The sequence below is a fragment of the Chelonia mydas genome, chromosome 11, assembly GCF_015237465.2.
Source record: "Chelonia mydas isolate rCheMyd1 chromosome 11, rCheMyd1.pri.v2, whole genome shotgun sequence".
Classification (NCBI taxonomy): domain Eukaryota; kingdom Metazoa; phylum Chordata; order Testudines; family Cheloniidae; genus Chelonia; species Chelonia mydas.
The window spans coordinates 70840744-70864672 of record NC_051251.2 but is presented as its reverse complement, the minus strand read 5'-3'; the positions used below and the strand labels follow the sequence as shown (position 1 = coordinate 70864672).

Here is a 23929-nt window from a genome sequence, read left to right as displayed (position 1 = left end):
GGTCCCAGCGAGGCATTTAATGGCTTGGGCCCATGATGTTTAAGAGATGTCCTAATGCTTCAAGGTGGAGACTGTGTTCAGCGAATCCACCCCTCAGGCACCATGGAACTTCCTATCAGAAGGGTAAAACTTATCACAGAATCATAGAATATCAGGGTTGGAAGGGACCTCAGGAGGTCATCTAGTCCAACCCCCTGCTCAAAGCAGGACCAATCCCCAATTAAATCATCCCAGCCAGGGCTTTGTCAAGCCTGACCTTAAAAACTTCCAAGGAAGGAGATTCTACCACCTCCCTAGGTAACGCATTCCAGTGTTTCACCACCCTCCTAGTGAAAAAAGTTTTTCCTAATATCCAACCTAAACCTCCCCCACTGCAACTTGAGACCATTACTCCTTGTCCTGTCCTCTTCTACCACTGAGAATAGTCTAGAACCATCCTCTTTGGAACCACCTCTCAGGTAGTTGAAAGCAGCTATCAAATCCCCCCTCATTCTTCTCTTCTGCAGACTAAACAATCCCAGTTCCCTCAGCTTCTCCTCATAAGTCATGTGTTCCAGACCCCTAATCATTTTTGTTGCCCTTCGCTGGACTCTCTCCAATTTATCCACATCCTTCTTACAGGACAAGGAGTAATGGTCTCAAGTTGCAGTGGGGGAGGTTTAGGTTGGATATTAGGAAAAACTTTTTCACTAGGAGGGTGGTGAAACACTGGAATGCGTTACCTAGGGAGGTGGTAGAATCTCCTTCCTTGGAAGTTTTTAAGGTCAGGCTTGACAAAGCCCTGGCTGGGATGATTTAATTGGGGATTGGTCCTGCTTTGAGCAGGGGGTTGGACTAGATGACCTCCTGAGGTCCCTTCCAACCCTGATATTCTATGATTCTATGATTCTTGTAGTGCGGGGCCCAAAACTGGACACAGTACTCTGGATGAGGCTAACCAATGTTGAATAGAGGGGAACGATCACGTCCCTCGATCTGCTGGCTATGCCCCTACTTATACATCCCAAAATGCCATTGGCCTTCTTGGCAACAAGGGCACACTGTTGACTCATATCCAGCTTCTCGTCCACTGTCACCCCTAGGTCCTTTTCTGCAGAACTGCTGCCTAGCCATTCGGTCCCTAGTCTGTAGCGGTGCATTGGGTTCTTTCGTCCTAAGTGCAGGACCCTGCACTTATCCTTATTGAATCTCATCAGATTTCTTTTGGCCCAATCCTCCAATTTGTCTAGGTCCCTCTGTATCCTATCCTTTTGAGCAACAAGGGTGATGTCGTGGTGGGAGTCTGCTATAGACCACCGGACCAGGGGGATGAGGTGGATGAGGCTTTCTTCCGGCAACTCGCAGAAGCTACTAGATCGCACGCCCTGGTTCTCATGGGTGACTTTAATTTTCCTGATATTTGCTGGGAGAGCAATACAGCGGTGCATAGACAATCCAGGAAGTTTTTGGAAAGCGTAGGGGACAATTTCCTGGTGCAAGTGCTAGACGAGCCAACTAGGGGGGGAGCTTTTCTTGACCTGCTGCTCACAAACAAGGAAGAATTAGTGGGGGAAGCAAAAGTGGATGGGAATCTGGGAGGCAGTGACCATGAGTTGGTTGAGTTCAGGATCCTGACGCAGGGAAGAAAGGTAAGCAGCAGGATACGGACCCTGGACTTCAGGAAAGCAGACTTCGACTCCCACAGGGAGCGGATGGGTAGGATCCCCTGGGGGACTAACATGAAGGGGAAAGGAGTCCAGGAGAGCTGGCTGTATTTCAAGGAGTCCCTTTTGAGGTTACAGGGACAAATCATCCCGATGAGTGGAAAGAATAGTAAATATGGCAGGCGACCATCTTGGCTTAACGGTGAAATCCTAGCGGATCTTAAACATAAAAAAGAAGCTTTCAAGAAGTGGAAGGTTGGACATATGACCAGGGAAGAGTATAAAAATATTGCTCGGGCATGTAGGAATGAAATCAGGAGGGCCAAATCGCACCTGGAGCTGCAGCTAGCAAGAGATGTTAAGAGTAACAAGAAGGGTTTCTTCAGGTATGTTGGCAACAAGAAGAAAGCCAAGGAAAGTGTGGGCCCCTTACTGAATGAGGGAGGCAACCTAGTGACAGAGGATGTGGAAAAAGCTAATGTACTCAATGCTTTTTTTGCCTCTGTCTTCACTAACAAGGACAGCTCCCAGACTGCTGCGCTGGGCATCGCAACATGGGGAGTAGATGGCCAGCCCTCTGTGGAGAAAGAGGTGGTTAGGGACTATTTAGAAAAGCTGGACGTGCACAAGTCCATGGGGCCGGAGGAGTTGCATCCAAGAGTGCTAAAGGAATTGGCGGATGTGATTGCAGAGCCATTGGCTATTATCTTTGAAAACTCGTGGCGAACGGGGAAAGTCCCAGATGACTGGAAAAAGGCTAATGTAGTGCCAATCTTTAAAAAAGGGAAGAAGGAGGATCCTGGGAACTACAGGCCAGTCAGCCTCACCTCAGTCCCCGGAAAAATCATGGAGCAGGTCCTCAAGGAATCAATCCTGAAGCACTTACACGAGAGGAAAGTGATCAGGAACAGTCAGCATGGATTCACCAAGGGTAGGTCATGCCTGACTAATCTAATAGCTTCTATGATGAGATTACTGATTCTGTGGATGAAGGGAAAGCAGTGGATGTATTGTTTCTTGACTTTAGCAAAGCTTTTGACACGGTCTCCCACAGTATTCTTGTCAGCAAGTTAAAGAAGTATGGGCTGGATGAATGCACTATAAGGTGGGTAGAAAGTTGGCTAGATTGTCGGGCTCAACGGGTAGTGATCAATGGCTCCATGTCTAGTTGGCAGCCGGTGTCAAGTGGAGTGCCCCAGGGGTCGGTCCTGGGGCCGGTTTTGTTCAATATCTTCATAAATGATCTGGAGGATGGTGTGGATTGCACTCTCAGCAAATTTGCGGATGATACTAAACTGGGAGGAGTGGTAGATACACTGGAGGGCAGGGATAGGATACAGAGGGACCTAGACAAATTGGAGGATTGGGCCAAAAGAAACCTGATGCGGTTCAATAAGGATAAGTGCAGGGTCCTGCACTTAGGACGGAAGAATCCAATGCACAGCTACAGACTAGGGACCGAATGGCTAGGCAGCAGCTCTGCGGAAAAGGACCTAGGGGTTACAGTGGACGAGAAGCTGGATATGAGTCAGCAGTGTGCCCTTGTTGCCAAGAAGGCCAATGGCATTTTGGGATGTAAAGTAGGGGCATAGCGAGCAGATCGAGGGACGTGATCGTTCCCCTCTATTCGACATTGGTGAGGCCTCATCTGGAGTACTGTGTCCAGTTTTGGGCCCCACACTACAAGAAGGACGTGGATAAATTGGAGAGAATCCAGCGAAGGGCAACAAAAATGATTAGGGGTCTGGAACACATGACTTATGAGGAGAGGCTGAGGGAACTGGGATTGTTTAGTCTGCAGAAGAGAAGAATGAGGGGGGATTTGATAGCTGCTTTCAACTACCTGAGAGGTGGTTCCAGAGAGGATGGTTCTAGACTATTCTCAGTGGTAGAAGAGGACAGGACAAGGAGTAATGGTCTCAAGTTGCAGTGGGGGAGGTTTAGGTTGGATATTAGGAAAAACTTTTTCACTAGGAGGGTGGTGAAACACTGGAATGCGTTACCTAGGGAGGTGGTAGAATCTCCTTCCTTGGAAGTTTTTAAGGTCAGGCTTGACAAAGCCTTGGCTGGGATGATTTGATTGGGGATTTGTCCTGCTTTGAGCAGGGGGTTGGACTAGATGACCTCCTGAGGTCCCTTCCAACCCTGATATTCTATGATTCTATGATTCTATCCCTGCCCTCCAGCGTATCTACCACTCCTCCTAGTTTAGTATCATCCGCAAATTTGCTGAGAGTGCAATCCACACCATCCTCCAGATCATTTATGAAGATATTGAACAAAAAGCTTGTCTGTGCAGAAGGCCAAGCTTCCTTGTGGTCTGGTCCCAGACTGTGGAATGAGCTAAGACTCTTACAAACCTCACCACGTTCCACTCCAAGTGCAAGGCACACTGCTCCAACGTGCCTTCTCCGCACACACAGGCTGCACATATTTTAAGGAAAAAAATATAAGAACCCCATCACAAAACGGCTGCATTGCGTGTACACACCCCTCTGGGGACAGCGAGAGAGACAGAACAAACCCCCGTCGTGAATATTAGTCCTGTCGCTTAATGCACTATTTATTATTTGGATATAGCACAGTCATGGACCAGGACCCCACTGTGCTAGGCATGGTACAAACAGAACAGGGACAGTCCCTGTTCCAACCAACTTATAGGTGTAGAACTCATATCCCAGACAATTGCACTACTTTGTTAATTCTGTTTGGAGTACTACAAAGCAAGGAAATAGATTTTCAAAAGCACAAATGGCACTGAATTCCATTAACTCCCAAGGGGCACTTAGGCCTCTAAATCTACTTGTGCATTTGAAAAAAAATCTAGCCCAACATCAACTGATCCTCACAGGAACACACCCATGGAGACTTTAATGTCATCATTTTATCACACATAGAATAGGCCATGGAACCAGCCTCCAAACTCCAAGAAATATGGAGGATTAGTAGGAGGCCAGGACCATCCACAAACCTCCCTGCATACCCTGAGGATACTGGAGAGACTGATGTCTTCTGCAGCTGGTGGCCACCCTGGGAACCTCCTCAAAGGGGAACCACAGTGCACAAGGGACCAGTGCCACTGAGGGATGTATTATTGTCCTGCCCTGATCTCTGCCTGATATATGAAAGGATGATGTGCATCTCTTCTCAGCCCTGGCCTGACCCGCCTTTTCTCCCCAAGCCACTTCAGCCACTGCTCACCCTTTACCCCACTACATAGCACCCATCTCTGGACAACACAAGTGCTGAACGTGTAATGGGGGAAGCTGTCAGATGGCAGGTGCCAACTCACACACAGATCTGCACGCTAAGGGTCCCCTTCACAGGTACACCAGGGATCAGGCCATTTATTGATTAGCAAGAGAACCAGAACTTGAAGACTTGAATGTATGCACCTTGCTTTACAAGTACTGGATCACATTTATATAACAGATCATAGGAAGGTGGGGAGAACAAGCAGAACCTGCTCCCCTCCAGCTGCCCTGCAGTTCAGATGACATGCTTAAGACAATCAATTTTATGTGCCCATAGCTCCATTTTAACAGTGACCATGGTGGGCACTTCCATTTTTTCATATAGCCCCCTTTAAACACTTATTCTAAGTACCATAATCTGGTTCTTTACAATATGGCATCTCCAGCTATCACTCAAAACAGACTTCCTCTCTTCACTTACAATTCTTTTGTTCCTTTTTCATTGTGCATAAAGCTAGGACTGATTGTATTATATGCCAGGATGTTAATGACCTCAATGAACAAACCAAGCAATGTTCCTGAACATCTCAGAGCAAAAATAAGTTTTTCTTTTTTTTTTATTAAGGTGCTACGGGGTCTTCAAATATGGCCATCTGAACATTTAAAACTGGGCATAAGATCATCCAAAAGTCTCCTAAATCCATATTGAGCTGTGTGAAAAAAGGGAATTTTCCCTGCAAGAAACTTTGCAAGAAAAAAATCCCAATTGAAATTTTTCAACCCAACTTTTTTCAGTATTCCACAGAATTTTTGCATTTGAAATTGAATGAAAACAATTTCATTTCAAAACCATTTTGTTTCTAAATGAAATTTTTCATTTCGATTTTTGAATTTTTTTGGTTTCTTTTAAGGTTTTTACCCACTTGAAAATGTGTGCATGTGGTGGGGAGTGGTTAAAAATGTGGTAAAGTGGGGGCAAATTCATTTGTGACTGTTTCCCCAACTTTCTCCAGTTGGAAAAAACAAGAATTTCAAAACCAGTGTTTTTTTTCCAAAAATAGTTTCAGTTCATATAATTTCAGAAAAACAATTTTTTCTCCAAAAAGCACATTTAACCCTATTTTCCAACATTAAAACAGGTCAATTTTAACACCTCTGTTAAACTTCAAAGAAGTTGCCATTTTCCAAATTGCTCAGCACCCAGCAGTTCTCACTGACTTCAGTGGAAGATATTGTGGGCTTAGAATGCTTGGAAAAACCAGATTGCTTATTTAGGTACCTAAATTTAGGTTCCTTGTGTTTGAAAAATCTAAGCCTTTTTTTCCCCTTTTGATTGTTTTGGCTTCTTTTTAATTATTCTGAATTTATTTCATAAAGGCTAATGCAAAAAGCCACAGGGCAGAAGCCATTTATGGATAGGCTGGAGTTAAAATACCCAGTGGCAGCTCAGCAGTTACTCACCTTCCCTCTTTTCCCAAGATTTTCAAACTGAATGTCACCAAAAGCATCAGTGGGAAGTTCCTTTGTGTGTTTCCTATAACTCCATTTCTCAGTGTTATTTACCTGCGTCCCCTCTATATGTTGGCTTTTGGAATACCCACACTTACACAAGTTGTCCCTGCCAAGAAAAGTGAATAGAAAAAAGAAACAGATTAATATATTTTGCCCAGAAAACTAATACTCTTCTCTTTCAGTGATTGATAGCATAATGACAACTAAGACTGGTGAGCAGTTTTTCCACATGTACTTGGCAAGTAGGTTGGCTGGACATCATTCAACTATAATGTTACGACTTATGCTTGAATAAATAGGATACTTCTAAATGGGAATTTAAAGTTTTATTCTTGAACAAGTTATGGTGCTTGGACAGAAAGATGCACAAGGCCCAAGGTGAAATGTAACATCTATAGCTGAGGTCTACGCAAGTGGGAAAGACTGAAGAAAACTAAAACTCAAGTGCTAACACGTATTTTCAAGTATTCGTGTCATGGGCCTATCCAACAAACAAAAATTATATTTTGTGTTCTAACTCTGTAACATTGCAGAAAGACCTCAGCTTGTGTATGTACAAAATCAAACACATGTGTCAACACCTACTCTGCTCCATATTAGAGGGGCTCTGACCTGTTTCTTGTTTAGACAATGAGGGATTTTCAAATCCCTCTCCCTTTTGCTCTGCTTTAGCCAGATTGAAGCTCAGTTTATTAGTGCCTTTTGGATGGTTTCCATCTTAATGTGCTAACACCATAACATTTGCTTCTAAACTAAATCCTGCCATGAGTCAGATGATGCCAACTTGAACTTAACTATCTTAACTTCACTATCTGAGGCCTATGACTTGGGGACTCCCAGTGACTACATCCCAGGATCATCTCAACATGTCTTGGTATCCACCACCCAGATAGATTGAAAGAACATATAAAAGTTACAGTATGTGACTCCTCTTGAGATAAGCCCTATACACAGGGCACCAGGTGTTCCACCACCACCCAATTTACATCATGCCACAGAATTGCGCTCCAGAATCTCAGCTTTGCTTTTAATAAAAGAAAAATTTTCCTTGTTCTTATGCTTGTGAAGATAACATTGAAAACATAAAAAGAAAAGGAGTACTTGTGGCACTCAATTCAATGCAGTAAATCAATGCAATGCACGTGGCACCCACCTGAGTCTGCAGAAAGCTTTAAACAGTAACTCCAAAGGGTGTGACCAGCTCCATTCATTTTACTCGAGGCTTCATGAACTCTGGTGTTTTCTAAGATGTATGGGATTCAGCAATTCTGCCACAGATTTGGCCATTTTGCTGCAGCTACAGCCAAGAGCCCAGCATTTTGTTACAGACAGAGCACAGCCCAATATCTGCCTCTTGCTCTCCAACTTTCCTCACAAGGCAGTGTTATTGGATTACACTGCGGGAGGGATAGCTCAGTGGTTTGAGCATTGACCTGCTAAACCCAGGGCTTTGAGTGCAATCCTTGAGGGGGTCATTTAGGGATCTGGGGCAAAAATTGGGGATTGGTCCTGCTTTGAGCAGGGGTTGGACTAGATGACCTCCTGAGGTCCCTTCTAATCCTGATATTCTATGATACACTGCAGGCTTCTTGCACGGGTTCATGGTACCAAGCAATAGGGTTTATGGAGCTAAAGTTGGAGTCCGGCTTGCAGCCAAAGGAGCTGGAAGTGAAGGCTACTGAGATGAGGTACCTGAGCCACTGAAGCTAACTACAAGGTCCCCTTTCTCTGGATGAGGATGCGGGTTCTGAGCTGGGTTACCTGGACAATATTGCAGAGAGTGAAAATGGGCTGTTTACAGTATAGAGGGAAAACCCATCCTTAGAAATAGTCACTGTCAAAAATCATCAGAAATTTTTGGCCCATAAATATTTTCAACAATGGGTTGAATAGGTGGTTGGATAGCGATGTGTGGGTGGTGGGAGGGGAGAGAGAGCTGGGAATGAAGCACATTTCATGGTAACAGAATATATTCACATTGCCTTGAAATTTAGGGGTGGATGATGCAGAAATTGGTCCCGAGGTGTTATGGGGTACACAAAGGCTGTTAATAAGTGTGGAACTGACCGGCTAAAACCTTTTTTCTCTGAAGTAAGATATATGAATTGCTGTGGTGGGGGTGCAGGCTGTGAATGCTATTCATAATGCTAAACAGCATGATACAGGTGCTCATCTGATGCTAATTATATCTTCGAAAAATCAAAAAGTAAATGCCAGATCATGTAATAGTGGCATCCCACCAAATATCATTGTGAAGTACAAAGGCAACAGACCAAACAGACTTTAAAGTGAAGACATGAACAATTGCCTAGGTCTTTAGGCTTGACCCGTAATCTGAGACAGGAACGGCAAACTGCAGCCAATGGGAGCTGCGGGGGGGCCGTGCCTGCAGACAGTCAGTGTCAGCAAAATGTCTCATGGCCCGCAATCAGATTATCCTGATCGGCCGCTTGCGGCCCATGGGCTGCCCACCACTGTTTTAGAGGATATAGCTCAGAGCAAGTCTCTTTAATGAGAGGATTCTAATATGCTTCTCAGCAACACTGCAGTTCATGAATATTAATTAGTTCTCTTACTCAAGAAATTTAAGTGTACTCCAGACAAATAAGCTGGTAAGGTTTTGATGTTGTCCTGCATAAGCCAAAGATTTGAAAGAGACACTTGATCCAACACCATCCAAACAGAGCGGTTTTGGACTGTTGGAAGTAGCCCCTAGGGTGAGTCTGTATGCGCATGAAGCTAATGGAATGCAACCCAGCTGGACTCCAACCTCCATTTTTGTGCTGTACTCAAGAAGATACCTACAGTGGTCTGGCCATCTATAGCCGTAAGTTTATAAGAGTGTTAACATCCCTGATTATCTGCAAGGTCTCTGAGGACATGATTATGGACAAGGATACGTCATATATTCCTTTCCCTTCTGACCATATCAGAACACGGCACTGACTGCCTTCAGAAGAGCAGCTCAGTGCAAATAGGAAAGTTGAAATAAAGAAGGGGAAAAGGCTTTATGAACCCAGGTTTTCCAACACTCTAAAAGAATGCTTCATTAATTCTCTAGGAATATAAAGTGCTGATGTGTTAGTTGGGAACTCTGATGAAAGACAACAATATATGATGTGTTCTCTCACCAAGCAGGCACAGCCCTCTCTGGGGTTGAACATGGCAGCTAACCACACCTATCCCTCCTAAAAGGAGAGGATGGCGGTGGGCTCTACAGAATGGAAATGCTGCGGCAATGTCTGATATTTTCCTCCTGGATTTGTGGGGGGAGAATCTGGTGAGAATCAGCTCACTGTCCTTTTTCCACCCTTCCTCAAAGCTGGATCCCTACAGAACTCCAACAAAGGGCTTCTCTGAGGTTGTGGGAAGCATGCCGCAGTTTATATGCGAGAGGAGAGGCGCCTGTGCCGAAGGGGAGCGTGCAGTCCTCAGACATGCAACAGTTGGGTTTTGTTGCGGTATCAATTATTAACCAGTTTCCTTCATTTCTAGTTTGCCTTTAGGTGAGATGTAAAGCCAAAATCCTGACAAAGTCACGGTTCTTAAAAACATCCGGCAGGCCTTGACAAGTTTAGTTTTTACGCACATAAGGTATTAATTTTCCCTGGAGTCCTGACCAAATATCAGCCTGGGCAAATAGATCCTGACCTAAATTTCTTACCTACTCTCATGTTTGTGCTGCTTTAATTGTACTGATTTAGATACTGGCATAGCTAAAGCATTACAACCCTCTAGGGTGGGCACAATTATACCAGTATGCAGATGCTTATATTGTTATGGTTCACTCTTGTAAACGTGTGGGAATAAACTACACCAATATGAGCACCTTTTTACTGGTGTGCCTGGATCCACGCCAGGGGGATTATCAATTTAACCATTTCAGCATTAAAAAAGCCCACAGCCCTAACAAAGAGTTAAACTGGTACAAAGAACTGTGTAGGCCAGGCCCCATGCTTTCATGAAGTGATGCAGCTACATTCTATGCACCTACCCATAATGTGGGAGGGGGGGAAAGCTGTGTTATCATGGGGGCTTCAATTCAATACGCTGTAGATCTCGTGTTGCTGGTATTAAAATATCCTTGCAATTTCTAAATATTAGAAGTGACAACTACCTAACTCAAAAAGTATTGCAACCACCATGGCAGAATTCTATATTAGATGTTGCCTTGACAGATAAAGAGGAATTGATCACAGAGCTAAACAAATCAACTGTAGCTGAGGTACCTCTTCCACCAAGCTGAAAACAATTATAAGCCAGCTCAGCTGGGAGGAAAAATTTAATCAGAAGAATGTGAATGATAGGTGGGAATTGATTAAGAACACTTTACTAGATGCCCGAAAAGCCATAACCAAGGAAGGCAGCCATATTGGTTAAAAAAAAACTACCTGGTATACAGGGAAAATAAAGGCAGCTATAAAAATGTAACATATGGAAGAAAGGATAAATTAATAGTAATGAATATAAATCAGAAGCTAGCAATTGTAGAAAAAGGGAACCAAAGGGACACAAGGAAAATTCTATGGCCAGCACAGTAAAGGACAATAAGAAGGAAATTTTAAAATATATTAGGAACAAGAAGTTTCCTGATAGTAGTTTTGATTCATTACTAGATGGAAATAACCGAATTATCAATACAAATGCAGCAAAGGCAGATGTGTTCAAGTCTGTGTTTGAGAGGAAAAAACAGATGATGGAGTCATATCATGATGAGGGTGATGATAACACTCTTTCCATTCCACTAGTATCTCAGGAGGAGGTTAAGCAGAAACTCCTAAAGTCTAGGGTGACCAGATGTCCTGATTTTATAGGGATAGTCCCGATATTTGGGGCTTTGTCTTACATAGGCACCTATCACCCCCAACTCCCATCCCAATTTTTCACACTTGCTATCTGGTCACCCTACTAACATCTGACATTTTAAAATCAGTAGGTCTGGATACCTTGCACCCAAGAGTTTTAAAAGAATTGGCTATGAGCTTGCTAGACTGTTAAGATTGATTTTCAATTAGCCTTGGAATACCAGGGACGTTTCAGAAGACTGAAAGAAAGCTAATGTTGTGGCAATATTTAACTAGTGTAAATGGGATGGCCAGGTAATTATAGGCCTCTCAGTTTGACATTGATTCCAGGCAAGATAGTAGAGCAGCTGATGCAGGATTAGATTAATAATCAATTAAAGGATGGTAACATGATTGTTACTTCATTATGTTGCTCTCAACCAGCACTACCTCCCGCTCCCGTAAAAAGCAAAGCTCAGAGTATTTGCTGATGTAAGCAGTGTCAGGATGAGCTCCACCCTGACATCTGGTGGTGAGGTGTGGCAAGTTGTGGAAAAGAACTTCAGGGGCCGATCTCATTTGCATATGCACACCCACCCCGCCTAGAATGAGGCCATAGCTGCCCAAATGCTCACTTTGGCTGCTGTGGGATCCCCAGTGTCTCTGTTATTGGGGCAGGAAGAATAAATTGTTATTACCCTGATTATGGGAACTGTGCTTGGAACTGTACTTGGCCTTTTGTTATGATGGAGGGATTCACCATCAACTAAGTAGCACTCGCTAGGCAAGGGTCATGGGTTCCAAAACTGTGTGAATTGAGAGAGGCTGGGGACAAGTATTAATACTTGGTGGTATGGGCCCCTTGGTGAGGGCCTTACATGCTAATTGCACTTCATCCTCTCTCCACTGTAGAATATCAGAGCTAATTTTCATTCCATTAGGAGTCTAGTTACAGGCTGCTGAGCTCACTTTGGGCTAATGGTGCACCAGCACTGAGGCTTCCCTACTACAAGCTGAATTCACCAAAGAGCTGAAATCACTGAGTGTTGTGTTAAGTAGTGCGGGAGCCTGAAGATATATTGTGGAGCAGTTTGCGGGTTGGCTGGAGTGCCTTGTGGACAGACTGGTAGAGCAGTTCATAGGACGGCGGGAGCTGCTTGTGGGATGCAGAGCAGTTCATAGGATGGCGGGAGCTGCTTCTGGGCTACAGAGTGGAGCTGAGCAAAGCAGTTCGTGGGGTGGCTGGCGGAGCAGAGTGAAGGCCTATGGAGCTGTGGGGCGGTCAGCTTCAGATCATGCTACCCCGGAAGCTGCCGTTCCCGCCGCCTTACACAGTTTCCTGCTCCCGGGGACTCTCAGGACCGAGGAGCGTCACGTGGGCGCTAAGCGTAGACGGGGGAACTTGCCCTGTGGCCGGCCCCCGGGAGGCGCCTCTGCTGCTGCAGTTTCGGGGACAAAATGCAGGACCCTAATGCAGATACAGAGTGGAATGACATTTTGCGTAAGAAGGGCATCCTCCCTTCCAAGGAAAAGCCAAAAGAGCTGTCATGAGGGGAGCAGTGACTGCTGAGCAGATGGATCAGACCAGACTGGCTCAAATTGTAAGAGGAACTCAGTATCAGAACCCGATTCTACTTCATCTCCAGCTAAGAGAACGACAGGAACATCCCCCAAGTTACTCCCAGCTGATAAAAGAGGTCAGAGAGGAGGAAGAGAGGCAGGCTGCCAGTGAGTTTTGGGAAGCCCAAACATCGGAGCCAGCCAGCACAACACCACTGCAAATGGCCAGTGTACTGATGGTGAGCACCAGAGAGGAACTTGCCCAACAAATGCAGGTCCTGACGGAACGGATAGCTGAGCTGCAAAGTACTGTTGACCGAGTTAAGACTTCCAGGAATAAGAAGCCTCAAACTGTGGCGATTGAGAAGCCCGCACTTAGAGCCACCATCCCACCCAGGCGAAGGGGGAAATGTCAATTCTTCTGCTACCGATGTGGTCAGGATGGACACAGTGCTGCCAAGTGCCGTAATGAAGAAAACCCCTCCTTAGTGTATGGAAAGCTGAGGATCAGTTGGGAGAGATCCGGTAGCTGCCAGAGGGTCTGGGGACGGGGACCCCCCAGGTCTGCAGGATTTGAAGATTCCCCCAGAAAAGACTGTCCAGCTGGGATCCCCGCAGGACTGATAGGGCCTCGAGCAGAGGTCATGGTGAGGATTGAAGGGGTGGAGTGTAAAGCAGTGCTTGACACTGGATCTCAAGTGACTATTATATTTCAGTCATTCTACTGACAGATGCTTAGGCACCTGCCTATACAGCCATTGACTGGCCTTGGCCTGTGTGGCCTCAGCATGGATGAACACCCCTACCAAGGGTATGTCATAGTGCACCTGGAATTCCCAGAGGAGGTTGCTGGGGTAAGAGAAGAGGTAGACACAGCTGCTTTAATATGCCCTGACCCTAAAGAGACCTCTGATGTGTCTGTGCTGATAGGGACCAACTCCAGTCTCTTCAAGGTACTCGCGGATTACTGCAGAAGGCGGGCCGGGGACCAGTACCTGAATACCCTGATGATCCATACGCTTTGTGCTGAAGACTATAGGAAAATTGAGAGCGCTAAAAGGGACACATCTGAGCTACCGCTTGGGGCACTGAACTACGCGGGCACGACCCCCTTAATAGTGCCTGCAAGGACCGAGCAAGAAGTGCTTGTCATGAGTACCTGTCTGAAAGGCAGTAAACGGACGTTAGCAATGATAGAGCAGCCGATGGGAGGAAAGCTCCCTGAAGGAGTGCTGGTCCCCAGTGGAGTCATAACCCTACCTGCTGAAGCCCAGGAAAGGGTGACTATACTGATTGCTAATGAAACGAGTCGTGATGTTGTTGTGAAGCAAGGACAAAAGATAGCAGACCTCTTTGAGCCTGAGTCGATTGTAAAACCCCAGTGTGAAACTCAAGTTCCGACAATAGACCCAGCAAAGTTTGACTTTGGAGATTCACCAGTGTCCGAGGACTGGAAAGATCGCCTGAGGAAGAAACTTTGTGAAATATCCAAAGTGTTCTCACTGCATGAGTGGGATGTCGGATGTGCAAAAGGAGTAGAGCACAATATCAGACTACATGACTCTCGACCTTTCAGGGAAGGATCTAGGAAGATTGCTCTCTCTGAGATGGAAGATGTGCGACATCATCTTCAGGAGCTGGCTGCGAATGGCATCATTACAGAGTCCCGCAGCCCATACGCCTCACCCATTGTGGTAGTCCGTAAAAAGAATGGGAAAATCCGGATGTATATTGACTACCGCACCCTAAACAGCCGTACTATGGTCGACCAGTACACTATGCCTCGAGTGCAAGATGCCTTAGACTGTTTGCTGGGAAGCCAGTGGTTCTCTGTGTTGGATCTTCGAAGTGGATACTACCAGATCCCTCTGGGAGAAGAAGATAAGGAGAAGACAGCCTTCATCTGCCCATTAGGGTTTTATCAGTTTGAGCGCATGCCCCAAGGGATTTCTGGAGCACCTGCCACCTTTCAACGTCTCATGGAGAAAGTTGTGGGAGACATGAATTTACTGCAAGTGTTAGTTTATTTGGATGACCTGATTGTGTTTGGAAGAACCTTAGAGGAGCATGAAGAAAGACTTCTTAAAGTGCTTGATAGGTTGGAGGATTATGGTCTGAAGCTTTCAATTGACAAATGCCAGTTCTGCAGAACCTCAGTGAAGTATATGGGTCACATCGTGTCCCAAGAGGGTGTGAGTACTGATCCTGATAAAATAGAAGCGCTCACTACATGGCCACATCCAAGTAACTACAGAGAACTCAAGACCTTTCTTGGATTTAGTGGCTACTACCGCAGATTTGTGAAAAACTATGCTACGATTGTAAAGCCTCTGAACGATCTTACCAGGGGACATCAGTCCAGCAAGAACAAATCTAAGACCAAGAATAAGGGGAGGTCCCCAAAGCCTCCTGAGCAGAGACACTATGGCCCCTTTGAACCATTTGGGCCACGGTGGGATGAGAGATGTCAAAGGGCTTTTCGAGAAATCATTACTTGCCTAACTCATGCTCCAGTCCTAGTTTTTGCTGACCCAAGCAAACCATTTATCCTGCATACTGATGCCAGTTTGGAGGGTCTGGGAGCAGTCCTATACCAGGAAATGGAAGGCAAATGTAAACCTGTAGCCTTTGCCAGCTGAGGATTGTCTGATAGTGAAACTCGCTTTCCCACCCACAAGCTGGAATTCTTGGCCTTGAAATGGGCCATCTCTGAGAAATTTCGAGACTACTTGTATGGTGCTCAGTTCCAGGTGTGGACAGATAACAATCCACTGACTTATGTGTTAACAAGTGCTAAGCTGGATGCTACAGGGCAGAGATGGGTGGCCGCCTTGGCTAGCTATGAGTTCAGCATTCAGTATCGATCAGGGAGAAGCAATGTAGATGCAGATGCATTGTCCAGGCGTCCGCAGGCTCCAGAAGTTGCTGTGATACCCACAGATGGAGTGAGAGCTATTTGCAGTGTGAGTCGCCGAGAGCCAGAGGCCCGTGAGAACCTTCAGGGATGTGTTGCAGAAGCTTTGGGCCTGCCCCCTGAATGCATGCCTTCTGCTTCAGTGAACGATATTGTTAGGATATAGATATTCAGGTCTGTCTGTAAAGGCCTATACTCTAAGAATTTAGGTGTATTCTTATCACTTGGCTAGTTATAGAGGTACAAAAGAGAATCAAAATCACTGTCTGCCGGTGTAAGGGCCTTTTCTTACTGTGACAGTCTGAGGCCCTGTGCTTAGGCTAAGGCCTTTGGCTAAGCAGCAGAGGCAGCCATAAACTAGAAAGCGACCGGTCACATCCTCACATTCCAAACTAGTCACATTGAAAGAAGGTGCTATTGGGCTGTTAGGAATACAATCCTGTCCTGATAATGCCTATCACCTCCAGAGAAAGGGAAGTGCCTAGAAAATGTAAAAGGAAACATTATCCTGTCTGGCAAGAACTCACTTATCAATACTGGGATGTGAAATCCTCACTTCTGTATTGTTTTGTCATTATAGTTCCCACTTTGCTATTGTTTGTCTGTATAATCTCTGTCTGGTTCTGTGATTGTTCCTGTCTGCTGTATAATTAATTTTGCTGGGTGTAAACTAATTAAGGTGGTGGGATATAATTGGTTACATAATCATGTTACAATATGTTAGGATTGGTTAGTTAAATTTCAGGAAAATGATTGGTTAAGGTATAGCTAAGCAGAACTCAAGTTTTACTATATAATCTGTAGTCAATGAGGAAGTGAGTGGGCGTGGGTGGGAGGGAGTGGGCATGCGGGTGCGGGAAATGGGAACAGGGAATGGGGGTAAGGAAATTGGAACCATGTTTTGCTAAAGGGGGAAATGGGAACAGGGAATGGGAGTTAGGAAATTGGAATCATGTTTTGCTAAGGGCAGGAATGGGAACAGGGACACAGGTGTAAGGCTCTGTGGCGTCAGAGCTGGGAAGGAGGATACTAAGGAAGGAAACTGGAATCATGCTTGCTGGAAGTTCACCCCAATAAACATCGAATTGTTTGCACCTTTGGACTTCGGGTATTGTTGCTCTCTGTTCATGCGAGAAGGACCAGGGAAGTAAGTGGGTGAAGGAATAAGCCCCCTAACAGATATTGCATTGGACCAATCTCCTTTGCCCATGCTCAATGCGGCTGACTGGAAAGAAGCCCAGTGGCAAGATATTGACATTCGTGATACACTACTTGCCAAAAGGGAGGGGCGAAGCCCAGCTGCGGTTGTCCCACCTAACCCAGAGGGTAAACTACTATTGAGAGAATGGACCAAACTAAAACTGATTCAGGGAGTGCTACACCGAATGACCACCGACCCTTTATAAAAACAACGAGCACAACTAGTACTGCCAAAAAAGTACAGAGCCCTGGCCATGAGGGCCCTGCATGATGACTTTGGGCATTTAGGGATGGAGAGGACCCTGGAACTTATTCGTAGTAGGTTCTATTGGCCCCGAATGGCTGAAGATGTTCGCAGGAAATGTGAGACTTGAGCTCGATGTGTTCAAAGGAAAACTCTGCCCACGAGGGCTGCATATCTCAAGAACATCACCAGAAACAAACCTTTGGAATTGGTATGCATTGATTTCTTGTCTGTAGAGGTAGACAAGAGGAATGTTGGGAACATTCTTGTAGTGACTGACCATTTTACACGGTATGCACAGGCATATCCCACACGAGATCAGAGGGCCACCACCGTCGCTCGAGTATTGTGGGACAAATATTTCTCAGTCTATGGATTCCCAGCTCGGATACACTCTGATCAGGGGCGGGATTTTGAGAGTCACCTTCTGAAGGAGGTGCTGAAGATAGCAGGAATTAAAAAGTCTAGGACAACGCCTTATCACCCCCAAGGTGATCCTCAGCCAGAGAGTTTCAACCGAACCCTATTAGATATGTTGGGAACTTTGCGACCAAAGCAGAAGGCAGCCAACATGGAGCCAGCATGTCGCATTTCTGGTGCATGCCTACAATGCCACAAAGAACGATGCTACGGGAGTCACCCCATATCTCTTGATGTTTGGGCGAGAACCAAGATTACCCATAGACTTATGCTTTGGTGTATCAGAGGATGGAGATAGCTTTGAAACTCACCAGCAATATGTATCCCGACTAAGAGAAAAGCTGCGGGATGCTTATCACTTAGCTACTGCTGCGGCTCGGAAGAACGCAGACCGCAACAAACATCGATATGATGCTAGAGTGCGTTCGCAGGAGCTCCAGCCGGGGGACAGAGTCCTGCTGCGAAATTTGGGTATTGCTGGCAAACACAAGATAGCTGACAGATGGAAGTCAATACCTTACCTGGTGATGGAAAAGCTGGGAGATCTGCCGGTCTACAAGATCAAACCTGAAGACGGTCCAGGGCAAATAAAGACGGTGCATAGAAACCTTTTGCTCCCTGTGGGGGAATTGGTAAGCACCCCTTATGAGATGGGCCACAACAGGGCAGCCGGGCAGAACAGAAGTGCTAGACCAAAGTTGCCATCCAACACAGACAGCGGGCCCCGTGCAGCTAACTTACCCCTATTCTGCACATCTGAGAGTGAGTCTGAGGAGGAAGACACAACCCTGGTGTATCCTGGGATGGAGACAAGATTTCAGTCTCGATCAGCTGAACCAAATGAGAGTTTTCCCTCTTCCGCCCTAAACCCCATGGCGGAATTATTTAGGCCCATTTCTGACACCCCTATGAGACCCCCGTGTGATGACACACACAGGTTATTGGACAGTGGAGACACACAGGTACAGGATGTCCTGGACACCTTGGACCCTCCAGCGTTAGAACTAGGAGTGCAGGGGCCTACGTCAGTAGCCAAGGGACCCTCAAAGGAAGCCTCTCCATCCGTCAATCAAGAGGATGTTCCCCCTACCTCGGCAACAGAGATTCTCAATAGATGAGACAGGGTGATAAGACAAGTAAAACGGTTAACTTATGATGCACCTGGGGTGACTAGTGAGGAGCCAATACATTTAGCACACAGGCTTGTGGAAGCTAAAGTGGGCTTTCTGAGGCCCTTTGGAGGAAACCAATGAGTTGGTATAAAGGGAATGTGATTTGTCGGGACGACAAATTCTCGGCTCGGGGGAGGATGTAAGCAGTGTCAGGATGAGCTCCACCCTGACATCTGGTGGTGAGGTGTGGCAAGTTGTGGAAAAGAACTTCAGGGGCAGATCTCATTTACATAGGCACACCCACCCCGCCTAGAATGAGGCCATAGCTGCCCAAATGCTCACTTTGGCTGCTGTGGGATCCCCAGTGTCTCTGTTATTGGGGCAGGAAGAATAAATTGTTATTACCCTGATTATGGGAACTGTGCTTGGAACTGTACTTGGCCTTTTGTTATGATGGAGGGACTCACCATCAACTAAGTAGCACTCGCTAGGCAAGGGACATGGGTTCCAAAACTGTGTGAATTGAGAGAGGCTGGGGACAAGTATTAATACTTGGTGGTATGGGCCCCTTGGTGAGGGCCTTACATGCTAATTGCACTTCATCCTCTCTCCACTGTAGAATATCAGAGCTAATTTTCATTCCATTAGGAGTCTAGTTATAGGCTGCTGAGCTCACTTTGGGCTAATGGTGCACCAGCACTGAGGCTTCCCTACTACAAGCTGAATTCACCAAAGAGCTGAACTGACTAAGAGCTGAAATCACTGAGTGTTGTGTTAAGTAGTGGGGGAGCCTGAAGATATATTGTGGAGCAGTTTGTGGGACGGCTGGAGTGCCTTGTGGACAGGCTGGTGGAGCAGTTCATAGGATGGCGGGAGCAGCTTGTGGGACGCGGAGCAGAGCAGTTCATAGGACGGTGGGAGCTGCTTCTGGGCCGCAGAGTGGAGCCGAGCGAAACAGTTCGTGGGGCGGCTGGCGGAGCAGAGTGAAGGCCTATGGAGCTGTGGGGCGGTCAGCTTCAGATCATGTAAGGTGCCCCGACCTCTCTCTCCCCCCCACCCATCTCCACCCAGGTTGGGAGGTAAAGCTCTGCAGATAAACTTTCGAACTCTGGGGCTGCCCTGACCAGGGATAGAGACTTTTGGGTCACTGGACTTTTGGGACTTTGGGTGATTTGGGGTTGCTGGACTCAAGAACCAAAGGGAAAGGGCATGCCCCAATTTGCTTGGGGTGGGTTTTTTGCTCATGGGTTGTGTTATGAATCCTGTTGGTGGTGTTTCCCCAACATAATGCCACATTGTTTCTCTCTGTTATTAAAAGGCTTTTTGCTACACTCAGACTATGTGCTTGCAAGAGGGGAAGTATTGCCTCTTGGAGGCGCCCAGCGGGGGTGGTATATATTTGTCGCAGGACAGTGGGTGGGGGCTCGAGCCGGTTTGCATTGTGTTATTGGAATGGATCCCCTAGATATTGAACCCGGCCCTTGTTACTGCCAACTCTGACGGGCAGAAGGGTTACACTTACATTGACTTGGCATCTCTCGTGAAGAAGACACATTCTCTCTTCTTAAAATGTTCTTGAATGAAGGTGACCAAATCCTTTGGGGGAAGATTAAAGGGGAAAGTTTTAGCTCAGTGACTCCCAGCACTGCAAACTCTTTAAAGGTAGCACAAGTGCCTTACACTGGTATTTAAAGGAAAACTGCAGTGATTCACTGTAATTCATTTGTTCGCAACGTAGCATCAGGGCCTGTGTGGACGCAGCTGTTCAGGAGCACGGCACGCGACTTTAACTACAGTTGAAATACTAAAACAGGAACTTTAAAAAAAAATTTAATGAATAACTATCAGCATGTCCTAGTAGGCCTTGTTTAGATCAGGAAAAAGGTGTTTTTAACAACATGATGAGCACCAAAGCAAACAGTTCTTGCATTGTCCCTTAAGCGCATGCTGGGGACAGGTGTAATGCCGACAGACTCCGGTTGTCGTCGGGTGGGATTAAACTGGGGACCTCCGGAGCTTAGTGCATGAGCCTCTACCGCATGAGCTAATAGCCAACTGGCTGTTAGCTAAGGCTGTAGAGCAGACTCATTAATTGCTCTCTAAGTGGTCTCTGTGCCACTAGATGGGACAGAACGCCACACCCAGGAGGTGTGTGGGTTACACAGGCTCACATTTAGAAACATGGCTTCATCTTCCTCTTTGCTCTATAAGAGCTCTATTGGTTTAACCCAGCATGTTCATACAACAAACATCCCAATAACTAGGTCAATATCCAGAAGTTACAAAGTAGCCCCCACTTCCACCACAATTTTGAACACCACTCAGCACCTAATGTAGACCTGGTTTAACACCTTTAGAAATGTTATGGGATCACAGGTAACCATACCTGCTAAATGGTGTTGAAAATCGTATCACCAATATTCCAAACAAACCCTTTTTCCACTTAGCCCCTACCAAAAGCGATGCCAGCTCCACTTGCTATTTTAATATAACCCAGCATGCCCCAGTAGGAGATTAAGTCTCTCGAGTCAAACCCCAGTGGAATTCAGAGTCTCCAGATTGTTTTAAGGTAACTTCCAATTCTAATTTAATAATTAAACTCTGCTAAATTAAACACACCAAGTGTTTAACACTACAATATACCTTGCCTTAGAATGATTGGAAGCTGTCTGATATGCAGCTGTTTCTATGGAGATGTTAATTCTTTTGCACCTAATTTGTCTCCAGAGACTAACAAAGTGGGAGCTTCCTATCTGATCATGAAATGCTTTTATTTGTCTTTTATTTTATTTACTCTTATTTGTTTAGGGCTAGAATGTGGCGTGGACCGTGCTGGCTCCAGACGTGGAAGGAGAGACTGATTGCACCTCTGCCTCGTATGCTGCTGCACAGCCTCCCCTGGCCTTGGGCGCAGGCACTTATACCTGCTACTAACCCCATGAGCAAGTGTGCAGAGAGTTGGCAGAACTGGCAGAAATTGGCCCACGCCCACGCGTCAGCCAGGATGAGGGATGTAGTAGGTTGCTACCATTATGGACGAGTAGCAAAGTTACTCCCCACCTGGAACAAGAGGAGGGGAGTCACGTCCCTCTGAAGTACAGTTTCTTTCCTTGGTGCACATGGCCCCACACACAAGGCCTGCAGCCCATAGCAGTTTACTCCCTTTTGCGACTAGTTCTATGGCCATCTGAATCTTTTCAATACAGTGGAATTCTCCTTTAACCATATGAGAGTTCTTAAAGGCACAGCCTGTTTGGGGCCTTGTTGTGCAGCTGCTGCTAACTGGGGAGTTTAATCTAGACCAGGAAAGAAGCCTGGATAAAAATTCTACTGGAAATAAAAATTTCCATTGCTAAGCACTTGGAAAGACTTCAAGTCTGACGTGCATTTCAAACCAAGAGATCCATATACATGAAAATCGACTTTGCATTAAACTTCAAGTGTTTATTCAAAAGTGGGCCCAAACCAAACCCACCCAGTCCTGAACATCCCTAGACTTTGAGAGAAGGAGGTGGGACAGAATCCAAACACAGACCCCATGTCACATTTTGCAGCTGCCCCCTGCCTATGAGCCAGACCAAAACCCTGGATCTGAATATGTTTCAATTTGGGGTGTTCTGAATCCAGACTTGGATCCAACTGAAATAGATGGGCCCATCTTGAAAGTTACTTCTTTTGCACTGTTCCATTTCAGACGCCTGCCCATTTCATGAGACAAGTTCATTCTCTTGGTTTTATATGCTCCCAGCATAGGAACATAAAGGACATCTGAAATATATGGGAGATCTAATACTTATACTTCAAAGTATAGTGCCCTTTCAGAGATGATACTATTCACCAAAGCACAAAGCTAATATGATTTTACATTAATAATTCATCATTTTGGCAGTATGAAAAATAAATTATGGGAGACCCCCAACCCCACACTTGTTAGGAGCCCATCTGCAGCCACCCACAGCATCCAGGCTCCAAAGTCCATCACCTTGCAAGGATTTTTTACAGCTACTCTGATCTGGTAACTCCACAAAGTGCAAGGCAGCAGAGGGTCAGAGCCAATGAGTCTTGATTGGCATGAAGGAAAAATCCCTGGAATCCAGGATGTGCGGAGGCGGGGAGGATGTAGTGCTTTAAATTCTCATTTCTGGACATCTAGTTTCACGTGGTAAATTAGACCATGACTCATTCTAATTTAACTTTGTCCATAATGGAAACCTACCCACACAATTTGGCAGTATTCTATTGCTGCTCAGGGAAGGTCCAGAACTGTGATAAAGTCCTTCAAAAAAATGTTCTAGCATTCTGTGACACTGACCTATCTACTACATCTTACAGTAGCTTTAGAGGCCATTGGCTACAGAATAAAATAGTATTTTTCTTTAAGGAAAAAGTGCTGCAAGACCATTATACATCTTCCTCCTTGTGTATGAGACTAATTCATAATTGTCACTGTGGCAGAGTTCCAAGTGAGACTACACCCACGCACGTACCATGGAAATGCATTGCACCAGTTACTTACACTGTCATTGTACGACACATCTGTGCTGCGAGATATACTGGAGTATAGAACTTTTGAACCTTCCAAAGTGCCATTTCGTCTGTTTCTCATGGTGCCCATGCAAACTTAAAGTAGTCACCACCAGCCTGTGGGGGAAGAGAAGGATTTTGGGGGTCAACATTAGTGTTAGCCTTTCCCCCGCCCCAAAGTAGACCAAAAAAAATTGCGATCGGACCTGGTGCTTTGGGTTCCATTCAAATCCTGTATTAGTGGATTTGTTATTGTAGTTGGTTTTTGGAATGTGAAATGCAATATCTAAAACCTCAAAAATCCCTCATGCCAGAGTATTGAAAGAAATAGGTTTTCCTCCTAGGACTGACTTAACACCTTTCGGCAAAGGAAGTGTGTAATATATTCCATAATGTATAGATGTAGAGATGCTGAAATTTCAGCATCTTGTGCAGTCCTGTAGTAATTCACATACTGTGGTGTCTAGGGGTCCCATCAGAGATTAAAGCCTTGTTGTGTCACTAGGCACCGTATGTACAAACAGAAAAAGAACAGTTGCTGCACCAAAGAGTGTTCTGTCTAACTAGACAAAAGGAATTATTCCTACAGAAAGTATTCTAAGGCACAGAGAGATCAAAGAGTTTGCTCAACATCACAGACGAAGTACATGGAGGCAGAAACTGAAATCAGATCTCTTCAATCCTACTCCAGCTATTTAACAAGAATATCCTTCCTCACCTGGGTTTCTGACAATCTTCTCTGATCTCTATAGTGAAAAGATATTTAATGGTTTCATTCTAGTCTCTCTTCGTTATAAAAATTACTGTATTAATTTGCCACGT

At 45.6% G+C, this 23929-nt stretch overlaps 1 protein-coding gene across 1 annotated transcript in view; it reads right to left on the bottom strand.

Moving 5' to 3' along the window:
• TRPM8 (transient receptor potential cation channel subfamily M member 8) overlaps positions 1-23204 on the bottom strand; it is a 91342-nt gene extending 68138 nt beyond the window's left edge. The window contains exons 1-3 of the mRNA XM_037913007.2: positions 23100-23204; positions 20106-20179; positions 6299-6455 (exon numbers count right to left, since the gene is read on the bottom strand). Coding sequence (XP_037768935.2) covers positions 6299-6455; positions 20106-20179; positions 23100-23198 — 330 coding nt within the window. The 5' untranslated portion in view covers positions 23199-23204. The remainder of the gene's footprint in view (positions 1-6298; positions 6456-20105; positions 20180-23099) is intronic.
• Between the last annotated feature and the right edge of the window lie 725 nt (positions 23205-23929).